At 41.8% G+C, this 13,974-nt stretch overlaps 1 protein-coding gene across 2 annotated transcripts in view; it reads left to right on the top strand.

Annotated features, from left to right (window-relative positions):
* HTR7 (5-hydroxytryptamine receptor 7) overlaps window positions 1–13,974 on the top strand; it is a 61,339-nt gene that overhangs the window by 40,112 nt on the left and 7,253 nt on the right. Inside the window, exon 2 of one of the 2 annotated variants that reach the window (XM_084904341.1) lies at window positions 13,020–13,778. In XM_084904341.1, the coding sequence (XP_084760467.1) occupies window positions 13,020–13,778 (759 nt within the window). Of the gene's footprint in view, window positions 1–13,019; window positions 13,784–13,974 lie in introns of both variants that reach the window. The other variant, XM_084904342.1, reaches the window with a different exon arrangement.

Below are 13,974 nucleotides of genomic sequence, written 5' to 3'. Positions count from 1 at the left end.
TACGAGGTAGATTTTAATTTACACAAGAAAAGTCTACTGACTATAATAGAATCTTCTTTGATGATTTCAGAAGTTGCACAGCGTTGGTGTTATTTATCTGAATAACAGCCATCATGTAAGAGACGTAAAGGAAAGAAAATCTAATTATTTAAGGTCGCCGTTTCGCTGAGGTCTGGCCAGAATTCCCCATGGCCTGCCAAATAAGAACAATTATTATTTTATAGAGTAAGTGAGGGTGTACCCAATAGGAATGCTTCTGGCAGAATATAAATGGCCTCACCAAAGTGACTGAACCAAATTCATTTTCCTCTGGAGGTCAGGATTCCCCCACAGGCACGGTGCCTCTGCAGTGCCATCAGGCAGCCCTCCCCTTCGACATCGCCATTCTTAACAGACCTTCAGTGGCCTCATGATGGTTCTTACCAAAGGCGGCACGCCACGCATGCTCCAGGCCAGAAGACAGGAGGATAGGCCAAAAGGCAAAAGAGAAAGCCAACCAAATCTGTCGATTTTAAGGACTTTTCCAGGAGCTGCCCGGAAAGAACTTTCACCTGAGTCTCCTTCACCAGGACAAGGTAATCTGACCACCACCGGACCGAGAGAGGCGGGGAGGCCAGCATTTCCACTGGGAGCTTTGCCATCCTCAACAAACCCAGAGCCTTGTTGAGAAGGAAAAATGAAAGAATGGGTTTGGTGAGGCAACCAGTGGTTGTGCACGGGGAGTTATACCACAATTGTGAGAAACAGGAGCTGGCTCCTGGATCCCTATGTCTTATGGGAAGTGAGGTGCTGATAGAATCAGTACTAGAGAATGCAATTGGTGTCAACAAGTAATAATGTCACCTCCCCACACGCCACTTCAAATCACACATGCATGCCTTTTCACCTCTTGCTCTTCAATCAAGGTTGAAAATTCCTTTATGGACATTCCCAAGGGTACAACTCCCTACTCGTTTCCTCCTGCATTTCCCCTGAACTTGACTCTACCCAGCTGAAGCATAAATCCCAAAGGATGACAATGATTCTCCCCATGCCAGCCACTGGACATGCTGAGGCTCTTTATAACCCTAAAACAGAGACTGTAATAAACTGGAAAAAAAGTCCTCATTGTTTCGCTGCTCAGACACTGCTCCTTTAACTGGAGTCTCACACAGCAGCATACCCTGGATACTCGCCCTCGGCCTCTGCACTTAACCCAGGCCATTCCCACCTGTCCACACCCACTGCCCCTGGCATTGGGCTTCCTGTTTCCTCCAGGATCCAAATGCGGCTCCACACCTGGACACCCATTGTCTGTGCAGTCATTTTGTACCTGCCTCTCCTGACTCAATTCTGAACTTGATTTTCAAACTCAAGTTTTGATTCCAATATCCGACCAGTCTTCAAAACATTCTCCCTCAAGCCTCAGGCTCTGACTAAGGCCTTGTTGCTGGTGACCTCTCTGCAGGCGTCATCCTGCCTGCAGAGAGGAGATCAGGCACCCCTAGCTTTCTACACAGCGTGCTGCCCTGATTCTGGCTGCGAACACTGGTGGAGCACCAGTGCGGGGAGGATTTAAATTCGTCACTGCATGCTGCTGTTTTCTTGCATAGCCTCCACTTGTATTCCCCGAGGAAATGTGCGTGCCTCTTGAAAATTTTAAGAAAGAATTTCAACCAAAATTGGTTTGGCTCAGTGGATAGAGCGTCAGCCTGCGGACTGAAGGGTCCCAGGTTCAATTCTGGTCAAGGGCATGTACCTTGGTTGCGTGCACATCCCCAGTAGGGGGTGTGCAAGAGGCAGCTGATGGATGTTTCTCTCTCATTGATGTTTCTAACTCTCCATCCCTCTCTCTTCCTTTCTGTAAAAAAATCAATAAAATATATTTTAAAAAAAGAAACCATTGCTCTTGTAAAAGAGGAAAAAGGATTCTTGAGAAATCTGCTCCTAGAATGCTGCTACCCCGGAGAGAATTACCAAACGGAAGTCAGGCCCTGTCTCTTCCCTGCTCTGCCCTCCAAGGCTTCTCCTCTCACCTGGAGTAAAACCCCAGGCTGCACAACGGCCTGCCAGGCGCCCCAAGGTTTGGTTCCTGACCGCTTTGCAAATCTGTCCCCAGCATTTCTCCTCGCTCATCCGCAGGCCAGCCACGCTGGCCCTTCGGCTGGTTTGAACGTGCCCATGTGCTGCTTTAAGGGCTTTGCATGTAGGACTCGCTTTCTCTGGACCCTCCTGTGGCTCACTCTCTCACTTCTCTCTGGTCTCTCTTCAGATGGGCCTCATCTTGCCCTCCTTACTCTATCCTTGTCCCTTCCACGGCTGCCTGCAAACTCACGTATAATTTGTTTCCTTGCGTTCATCACCATTATAGCTTCATTGTTTAGAAAAGTAGTAGAACATAGGAGGTCCTCAGTAAATATTTATAAAACATAAGAATGAATGAAAATATTTAAGTGAAACAACCAAGATAGGAAAAAAAAAAGAATTTGGGAGGAAAAACACCAAAACATTAATAAGATATATATCCCGGAGCGGTGAGAGAGTAGGAGTGATTTTAATTGATTTCTGCTACCTGCCCACGCGATCCCCTCTTCTTCCTTGTTAACAGAACCTGACTTCATTCAGGCACTCCCTCTGCTCCACACGGTCATGTTTCACTAACTCCCTCACGGATGCCTCATATTTCTGTGAGTGGCTTAGGAGTCGGTATGTGATGTATTTCTTGCTGGTGAGCAGTGAACGGAGGTTGCCAAGAGGGCCAGCTGGGAAAGGCTTTATTGCTTAAAAAGAGACGCTGATAAAGAAACAGTTTGTCAGAGCTCTGCTGGATGTAGTTTATGTGAGATGCTTGAAATGTCCACGGAGCTGCTAAGTCTGAACATTGAGGATGGCAGAGAGAAATAAAAATGGAAGGAGACCAGTCCCCAATGATGTTGTTGGGCTGACAGATGAACTCTCTCCAAGCTGTCCTACTTTGTGACTTCCTGTTTGGGGAGATGATAAATCATTCTCATCGCTAAGGCCATTTTGAGCTGGGCTTTCTGATCCCTCCTCCCCCCCCCCCCCCACCCACCCACACACATAACATGTAACTGGTACTATGTTATAACAAAATTCAGGTGAAACAGCTTCCAAATTATAAACCCATTGGACAAAAGTACAGAAGTCATAAAAAGCGATACTATTATAGAATAGTATTTCCCAAAGGAATAGACCAGGGACACAATTAGCACAAAATGAGTGCTTGGTGCTTACGGGAAGAACAACCCCAAAAAAGAAGAAATACCCTTGATTTATCAATGTAATTATATAAACTTGAATTATAAGTGTAACACAGAAAAGTAGAAAAACTACTTCCCTTTTCACGTAGTCTGTGCTGATTCAGACAAATTTGTAGTCCTGAATTCAATTCCGTAGTCACGTTATAAGATTACCCATAGATTCTATTGAAAACAGGGAAGATTCCTGGAGCAATTATTATTTTTTTGCTGCCCATAATTGTCTGGTGACCTGATTTTCATCTGGGAAACTGTCTCTACCCCTATTCCTATGCCATTTGTTTTGGGTGGAGAGGATGCTACCCGCCCTAGTCTGGGGTATCAGGTAGAAAGGTCATTTCCCCCCTGATCTATATGATTGGTTCAGGATGGGTGTGTGAGCCAATCAGAGCCAATAAAATTCAATAAGAATTTTTTCTGGGTCTGTTGAGAGAGAGCAAACATGTTTGAATCAGATTGAACTTTGCAAAATATCTCTGGAGCTGTAGGCAGCCTTATTGCCATACACAGAACTTGATAATGAAGCCATGTGGATGAATATAGAGATGAGAGTTGGAGGGAACCTAGATTCTGCTGACATCATTTGAGCCCCTGGATCAAAGCATTCCTGAAGCATAACCTCAATTTTTTTATTCACATAATATTACATTTGCCTTTTGCTTACTCTTGTTGGAGCTCAGGCATGTGTCATCTCCGGTGGAAACTACCTAATTGAATGGAAGATGTGAAATGATCATAAATGTCAGTGTAAATAGTTGTCACAGGTTAGTGGAAAGGAATATACAAAAAGGCACATTTGTATCCTATATAATAAAGAGGTAATATGCAAATTGACCATCGCTCCAACACACAAGAGGGGAGCAGTCAGATATCAATCAGGTCAATGCATCAAGAGGTTGCTGGTTCAATTCCAGATCAGGGCACATGCCCGAGTTGCCAGGTTGCCAGATTGCCAGTTCAATCCATGATACAGGGCATGCAGGAGACAGTGTATAGATGCTTCACTCTCACATTAATGTTTCTCTCCTTCTCCCTTTCTCTCTCTCTCAAATTAATAAAATATTTTTAAAAATCTGAAGTATAATAGCATACAATAGAAGAGTGTAAATTGCAAGTTATAATGGTACTAGAAGCCCAGTGCACAAAATTTGTGCACGAGGGCATGGGAGTGTGTGTGTCTCTCAGCCCAGCCTGCACCCTCTCCAATCTGGGACCCCTCAAGGGATGTCTGACTGCCCACCAGGATCAGGCCTATATGGGCAGTCAGATATCCCTCTCACAATCCAGGACTGCTGGCTCCCAACTGCTCGCCTGTCTGCCTTCCTTATTGCCCCTAACCACTTCTTCCTGCTAGCCTGATCACCCCCTAACCACTCCCATGCCAGCCTGATTGATATCTAACTGCTCCCCTGTCAGCCTGTTTGCCTCCAACTTCCCTCACCTGCCGGCCTGGTCACCCCTAACTGCCTTCCCCTGAAGGCTTGATCTCCCCCAACTGCCCTCCCTTGCAGGTCTGGTCCCTCTCAACTGCCATCCCTTGCAGGTCTGGTGCCTCCCAACTACCTTCCCCTGATTGCCTGATTGCCCACAACTGCCCTCCCTTGCAGGCCTGGTCCCTCCTAACTGCCCTTTCCTGCTGGCCATCTTGTGTCTACATAGGGGCAGGATCTTTGACCGCATGGGGGCAGCCATATTGTGTGTTGGAGTGATGGTCAATCTGCATATTGCTCTTTTATTAATTATAATTCCTATAATCTGACAGCTCAGATAGGATGGCATTGTGGAACTTTTGTTTCAATCTCATATATAAATATATGCATATCTATATTCTTATACCTACATATATGTACACACATATATGTATGCCTTCATTTCTTTATATACATGCATACAACTATTTGTACTGAGTAACTATGGAAATATATTTTTTATAACGAGAAATATTTATTCTTATTGTCAGAAAGGTTTGTAAAGCCCTGTTGTATTTTATGCATCTAAAAAAAAATCTTCAGCTTGATTAAGACATGAAAACCATGCTCATTTCATTTGTATTTAGCACAGTCCTGGGAGACAGAACTGATATCTGAGATAATGTAAACATAAATCATGATGATTTTAAAATATATTTTATTGGTTTTGTACAGAGAGGAAGGGAGAGAGATAGAGAGTTAGAAACATCGATGAGAGAGAGTCATCGATCAGCTGCCTCTTGCACACCCCCTACTGGGGATATGCCCGCAACCAAGGTACATGCCCTTGACTGGAATCGAACCCGGGACCCTTCAGTCCCCAAGCCAACGCTCTATCCATTGAGCCAAACCGGTCTCAGCCGTGATGATTTTATTTAGGCAAAACTGGAAGCACATTATGAAGATGAAATATATCGAGTATAAGTCAAGTCCTTGTACAAAAAGTGTAAAGTCTTTGTAACTGGATGAGGAGGGCTGCTCTGACGGCAGTATGTGGGATACAGAACTAAACAATCCATCCTAAATCCAAAGCCGTAGGTCTCCAAACTTCCTCAAAAGAAAATTATGGATGGTGGCCCAGGACTCTGTACGTTTCCCAAGCTTCTTCGTAATTCCTATAATCTGACAGCTCAGGGAGGCACCGGTAGAGGCTGGAGATTCACCTACCGTGAGGGAGGAGATCTCCTGGGGGAGATATTTTAATGTGCAAAACATTTTTGAAACCTAACACTTTAAACACCATTGTATTTCAGAACAATTCTACCCCCCCCTTTTTTTTACCCCCTAAATGATTATTACATAGCAACAAAATTCAAGAGAAGTCATTTAATTAAGAACCACTTCCTGTCATTTCTATGCAGTTAGAAAGGAAGACAGGCAGCAGAGTAATTGCTCTCTAATCCCTCTCTCTATAGATTATAACTCCCTTTTTACTCTTTTTCCCCCCCCTCCAAACCCCTACTTTAATGGAACTCCTATTGTGAGTTACATACATTCCTCAATTATATAATACTTTAGTATATAATACCTTTGTCTGTGAGATTTACTGTAATTTAGCATTTGTATGCATTTTTTAAAGTTAAACGCTTAAGGCTTGATAGACACCCCACTTTTTAATTAACAGGGAACATAAAATGTTAATGTGACAAATATTAACCATGCATAACAGGGGATATTCATATTCAATGTAGGTTTCTTCCCCTACCTCTCCCTTAAAGGTAAGATTTATGCTGTACAAGACTTGGGAGAATGAATGTATAATTTGGACATCACTTCCCTGAATACCAGTATTACTTTATACTAGAGTAGTAATTATGGGATTTTAAATGCCAGTGAGTTCTGTTTCCTTTGTGTGAATTTATGCATGTAATAAAACACTTTCAGAAAGCTAATCAAATAAAACAATCTACTTTAAAAAAATATATATTTTATTGATTTTTATACAGAGAGTAAGGGAGAGAGATAGAGAGTTAGAAACATCGATGAGAGAGAGTCATCCATCAGCTGCCTCTTGCACACCCCCTACTGGGGATATGCCCGCAACCAAAGTACATGCCCTTGACCGGAATCGAACCCGGGACCCTTCAGTCCCCAAGCCGACTCTCTATCCATTGAACCAAACTGGTCCCGGCAACAATCTACTTTTTAATTATCAGCTTTTTATAGATTTTATGAACCAGATCATCTCCGTTACTAAAAACCCTTAAGTGACTTAGGAATCACAGAATCCTATTAAATCTTTTATTTTGCTTTTAGAATGAAAGTGGTGTTACTATTATTATTTTTACACTTTACATGCTCATTGTAAAGAAAATAAACTATTAAATAAAGTAAAAAGAAAAAATTTAGAAGTATTCAAATCTCTACAGCTCAGATAAAATTGCTATTAATATATATTTTTAAAAAATATATTTTTATTGATTTTTTTTTACAGAGAGAAAGAGAGAGGGGTAGAGAGTTAGAAACATTGATGAAGAGAATCATAGATCAGCTGCCTCTTTTACACCCCTACCGGGGATGTGCCCACAACCAAGGTACATGCCCTTGACCGGAATCGAACCTGGGACCTTTCAGTCCACAGGCCGATGCTCTATCCACTGAACCAAACTGGTTTTGGCAGCTATTAATATTTTGCTAGATATTTTTCTAGACATCTCATGATACTGCCCCCCCGTCAGACAATTGCATAAAAAGATGAATATATGAAACTATTATTTGTATTCTTGTGCTAGACATTGTTTCCTATCCACTTTTTTGTTGTTTTCACATCAGTAAGTAGATATGTAGGCCATAGATTACATGCCATATATTTATGAAATCTCACAACTGGGTAGCAATTGAGGTAAAAATAAAACTGGCTTATTTTTCTCCTTATTCAAATATAAATCCCAAACTATCAGATAGATTAATAAAACAATCTCATTTAAAATTTCATCAAAAGGAATAAAATACCTATAACTAAATTTAACCAAGGAAATGAAATACTTGCACTGTAAAAACTATAAGATATTGATTAAAGAAATTAAAGAAGAGATGAATAAGTGGATTGGAAGATTTAAGATTGTTAAAATGTCTATACTACCCAAAGCAATCTACAGATTTAATGCAATCCCTATTAAAATATTAACGGCATTTTTCACAGAACTAGGGCAGATAATTCCAAAATTGAATGAAACTACAAAGACCCCAAATAGCCACAGCAATCTTAAAAAGAGGAATCAAGTTGGAGGAATCATGCTCTCTGATTTCAAACTATACTACAAAGTGGCAGTAATCAAAACAACATGGTACTGGCACAGAAACAGACACACAGAAACACAATAGTGAGCCCAGAAATAAGCACACACTTATATGGTCAATTAATCATGACAAAGAAGGCAAAAATATACAATGGGGAAAAGACAGTCTCTTCAGTAAATGGTGTTGGGAAAACTGGACAGATACATGCAAAAAAAAAAAAAAATCTAGACTACTTTCTTTCAACAGATACAAAAATAAACTCAAAATGGATTAAAGACTTAAATATAAGACCCAAAACCATAAAACACCTAAAAGAAAACATAGGCAGTAAACTCTTTGATATTAGTCTTAGCAATATTTTTTGGCTATATCTCCTTAAGAAAAGGCAACAAAATAAAAAATAAACAAATGGGACTAAATCAAACTAAAAAAATTTTGCACACTGAAGGAAACCATTAATAAGACAAAAAGGCAACAGTATGAAGGCAGAAGATTTTTGCAAATGATATCTAATCAGAGGTTAATATCTATAAAATATAAAGAACTCATATAAAAAATAATAAAGAACTCATACAACTTAACATAAAAAAATAATCCCATTGCCCTAGCTGGTTTGGCTCAGTGAATAGAACTCAGCCTGTGGAATGAAGAGTCCTGGGTTTGATTCCCAGTCAGGCCACATGCCTGGGTTGCAGACTCAATCCCCAGTGTGGGGTGTGCAGGAGGCAGTCGTAGTCAATGATTCTCTCTCATCACTGATGCTTCTCTCTCTCTCCCTTCCTTTCTGAATTCAATAAAAAATAATAAAAATTAAAAAAAAAACCATTAACAAATAGGCAGAAGAGCTGAATAGACATTTCTCCAAAGAAGACATACAGATGGCCAACAGACAAATGAAAAGATGCTCAACATTAGTAATCATCAGAAAAATGCAAATCCAAACCACAATGAGATATTATCTCACAATAGTCAAAATGGCTATTATCAAAAAGACAATAAATAATAAGCATTGGCAAGGAAGTAAAGAAAAATGAACCCTCATGCACTTTTGGTGGGATTATAAACTAGTGTAGCCACTACAGGAAACAGTATGGTGATTCTTCAAAAAATAAAAAATAGAACTACCATATGAAGCAAGAATTTCACTTCTGGGTATTCATCTGAAAAAATATACACACACACACACAAAAAAATAATTTGAAAAGACATATGCTCTCCTATGTTCATCTAAGCATTGCTTGCAATAACCAAGTTATGTATGTATAAATATACATATATATGTCTGTATGTGCATATATATGTGTGTGTGTGTATACATAGAGTTATGAGATTTCATGAATATACAGTCTTTTACTACTAATTCAATGACTCATCCTATATAATAAAAGGCTAATATGCAAATTGACCAAATGGCAGAATGACTGGTTGTTGTTTTGCACATTGACCACCAGGGGCAGACACTCAACTCAGGAGCTGCCTCCTGGTGGTCAGTGAGTTTCCACAGGGGGAGTATCCCTCAGCCAGAAGTTGGGTTGGGGTGGCAGCACTAAGGACCCCTTGGGGGATGTCCACTTGCTGGCTTAGGCCCACTCCGTTGCAAAAGAGTGCAGGCTGGGCTGAGAGAGACCCCCCCCCTCCACTTCCCCAGTGCATGAATGCCATGAATTGGGCCTCTAGTCTACTTATAATAAATTTCTTTAGATATTTGAATCTTTTTCTGGAATCTATTCTGTTCCACTGATCTATCTGTCTGTTTTTGAGTAATTTTTGAGATTTTATTTCTGTGGTTATATACTATTTATAGAATAAATGTTCTTTCACTTCAATTCATTTTTATATTTTCTATTTTTGCATATTTGATGATCTTAAAAATAATTTGGCCAAGTAACAAAAGCCCTGTTAGGCTTTTCAACCAAGTTGTATAATATTATTAGATTAATTGAGGAGAAATTAGCACCTTTTATAATACTGGGTTTTCTTATTTTAAAAAAGTCACCCTCCCACTCCCCCCCATCTCCTCCTCTCCCCCAGATTCAATCATTCTATCAGGTTTTTTGGTAGCATTTTCTATTCGCTTATTTAGGCCATGGCCATTTTGATGTGAATGGAATGATTTCCTTCTATAATATTTGTAAATTGTTAGTTAGAAAAACTACTGACTTTATTTCCAGATAATTTAATGAGCACTTTTCTCTCTCCAATCATCTTTTGGTTGATTTTAGCTTTCAAAACTCTCCTCAAGTGGTACCCAGGAAGCAAATGAAGTAAATATAACTTCTTTCCTATAGGGCATGACCTGAGACCACTAGAGAGTGGGCATAAAATAGGAGAGTTTATAGAATATAATTTGTACATTTAGGAAAGACCAAACATGGGCCAATTTATATCATTGAAATAATATGTCAGACTAAACATATTGGAATGAATAAGTTTGCTGTCCTTGTTAGGTTATTTAGTATTCTTAGATGTCTTGGGTACTCAATCTCTCAGAATTAATCTCTATGAATTCTGTATAATTTATGTGACTGCAGAAAGGCTGGATTTAATTAAATCTGTAGATACTGGTTCCTGTTTTGAGTAAGTGGAGGATGGAAAGGAAAACTAGTTACCAGGTTGTGATTTCTGGGCTTGCTCATTATTTATTTATTTATTTATTTTGTATAACCTCACAAATGAAATCTAACTTATTTTCTCCTTGTGCTTAATCATACTTCCTCTTTCTAAAATGCGCCTATTGCTCTAATTTACCACCATCCTAATCCCCTATAGACGGTCTGGTCGGACAATGCCATCTTGTGGCTACCTGGGGAACTGTATAAATTAATCTGGTGAACCTCCAGTGGGGATTGGTATCCAGGAAGCCAGATCCAGGCTTGGGAACAAGCAGTTTCTGCCTGAAGCAACAGGCAAAGCGAGAAGATAGCAGGAGTCTAAGTCCTGGCAAAGGCTACCTGCGGAAGCTGGGAAATGAGGAAGGAGCTAGAAAGACTGTGTTCCCAGCAGCTGATAGGCAGCGAGGACCAGGTCCAAAGAGAGACATCTGCAAAGGATTTCCCACTGGAGAGAGAGAGCTCCAGAACCAAAGCAAAGAAAGGGAACCTTTTATTTTTTCCATCTCTCCTTTAATGGATTATCTGCATTCAGTCTTTGGGCAGAGATCAGCTTAATTGTGGATTTCCAGTCATTTCTAACACTTTTCTTTAGGGCTTTCCTCATTTACTCTTTTTTAAAAAATTACTGTTTTCTTAAAAATATCTCCATTGTTTAAAACTCAAGTAATATCAGATAATTCCACAGGAGGCACAGTCTACTTCACATCTTCCTTCTCTTTCTCTCTCTTTTCCCTCCCCCACCTCCCTGCTACTCCCTTTTCCCTTTCCCCTTCCTTTTCAGCTCCTATTCTCGCACTTCAGGAAAACCTCTCCCTTTCCCATCATTCCATTTGAGAGCCAAAACATAATCTTAATTACAGATGATAAACCTGGGGATGATGCGTGTGGGTCAGCTTTACCAAGGAAACAGGAAGCAGAGGTTGTGAAATGAAGAACAGGTGCTACTAACACCTGGATCTTTGGAAGGGATGAGGGTTCCTTCCACATCACCACCAGACTCGGTTCTCTGTTCAACCCTCCATGGGTTTCCCAGGTGCCATGGGCCTGCTTTCCAAATTTTGTGTGTGTGTGTTGTTCACTGCTGTATCCCCCTGCCTTTAAAACAGCACCTGGCATAGAGAAGGAGCCTCTATGAATACTTATTGAAGGAATGGATAAGACAGTCTGGTTTCATTTCTTTTTACTATATATTTCCATTTTTCCCTGTAAGTGTTGCAGGGATGCTCAGTTTCATTGTGAGAGGATGATTTTTGACTTTTGTAAGAGAGTTAAACTTATGTAACATGGAGGATATTTCTAGCACAAATATAATTATTTTTTAAATTTCAGCCTACCAACTGACAGACATCCCGAAAATAACCTGTTGGGAAGCTTTGGACTCTCTGTACCTTTTGTTCTCATGTTTCAAGAGTGGATCTTTTACATACATAGATGAAGCGAAAAAAAACAAATGGGCAAAATGACCAGCTTTCACCTGTCTTGACTTCTTAAGTGCTCTTTGCATCTTTCCCAAAATAGAAGCCGAGACTGCTAAATACAGCGGAGGAAACAGATTCAGAAAGATGAACATGACTAAGCATTTGCCAAATGTCTCACTGTATATGTTTTCTGTTTGCCAATAAATCCTTGATAACAGAGACAGAGAAATATATTTATTCTCTGTGTAGACATAAGCCCAGAAAAAATGTTGGGTTTACCTCATATTTTTTCAGAATTGTGCTCTTTCTCACGAGCCTTCTCAAGAGAAGAGAGACAAGGCAGGCTGTTTTTATTTTATAGATCGTTCCTCCGACATGACTCTTAGGTGAGAATTTTCTGGGGGTAGAAGAGTGATCACCTGCTACTTTGCATTCCGAAACCTTAGGATTTTACAAAGATCTCACACATCTCTGTCATCTTAAAGAATTTCTTTCGCTATGGTGCAAAGGAGCAGTTAAAATGAGTTAAAAGCTCGCCTGAAATAAGACAGCCGAGCAGTGGGTGTGAAACGTCAGAGTGTGGTAGACCTTGTTTAATTCGCCAGGATGTGTCACAACATCCTACATCAGGCTTGACATTTTGTTCCTGGCAGATTTTGGTGGGAGTGGTCATGGGGGAAGGGGGGATGTTTAACATTCGGTTCATTGACTACAGGGAGGACAAGAAGCTACGACGGATGAAAGGAGCATGGGGTAGCAATGACAGGCAGAGGGATCTTAGACTGTCCATGCCTGTTGCTAATTTGCGTGGCCTGGAATAAACTAGGTACCATCTCTGACTTCTCAGAGCCTTAGTTTACCCTTCTGCAGAATGGGAACAATGATGCTCAGCTAGGAGGGCTGTCGTGAGGAATGGAGCTGCTTAGGGTCTACAGCCTGGCATCCAGCTCGTGGTGCTTCCTTGTCCAGGACACCTGGTCCCTGTGGTCACCCGGTCTCTCTCTCTCTCCGCTTCGTTCCTAGGTACCTGGGGATCACCAGGCCGCTCACGTACCCTGTGCGGCAGAATGGGAAGTGCATGGCCAAGATGATCCTCTCCGTGTGGCTCCTCTCCGCCTCCATCACGTTGCCCCCGCTCTTCGGCTGGGCCCAGAACGTCAACGACGACAAGGTGTGCCTCATCAGCCAGGACTTCGGCTACACCATCTACTCCACTGCGGTGGCGTTCTACATCCCCATGTCCGTCATGCTCTTCATGTACTACCAGATCTACAAGGCGGCCCGCAAGAGCGCCGCCAAACACAAGTTCCCTGGCTTCCCGCGCCACCCGGAGCCCGACAGCATCATCTCCCTCAACGGCATGGTGAAGCTGCAGAAGGAGGTGGAGGAGTGCGCCAACCTCTCGAGACTCCTCAAGCACGAGAGGAAAAACATCTCCATCTTCAAGAGGGAGCAGAAGGCGGCCACCACCCTGGGCATCATCGTCGGTGCCTTCACCGTGTGCTGGCTGCCCTTCTTCCTCCTCTCCACCGCCAGGCCCTTCATCTGCGGCACCTCCTGCAGCTGCATCCCGCTGTGGGTGGAGAGGACATTCCTGTGGCTGGGCTACGCGAACTCCCTCATTAACCCTTTTATATATGCCTTCTTCAACCGGGACCTGCGGACCACCTACCGCAGCTTGCTCCAGTGCCAGTACCGCAACATCAACCGCAAGCTCTCGGCCGCGGGCATGCACGAGGCCCTGAAGCTCGCCGAGAGGCCCGACAGAGCCGAGTTTGTGCTGTAAGGTCATTTATCACTGCTTTCCTTTGTCTCCCCAGCCCTTTGATGGAGCTTCTTTATATATAGATAGTTGGTAGTATGACAGATATCTCCCATTTTTTCCCCTTTTCCCCCACCCCCATTTACCACACCCAGATCTTTGCCACCCTATTGCTAAACATGTGAGTATATAAGTTCTTTGGTTTATCTCTTCTCC

The sequence above is a fragment of the Pipistrellus hanaki genome (genome assembly GCF_964339955.1).
Source record: "Pipistrellus hanaki genome assembly, chromosome: 14".
NCBI lineage: Eukaryota > Metazoa > Chordata > Mammalia > Chiroptera > Vespertilionidae > Pipistrellus > Pipistrellus hanaki.
The sequence above is the reverse complement of the archived record's forward strand: the minus strand, read 5'-3'. Positions and strand labels throughout refer to the sequence as shown.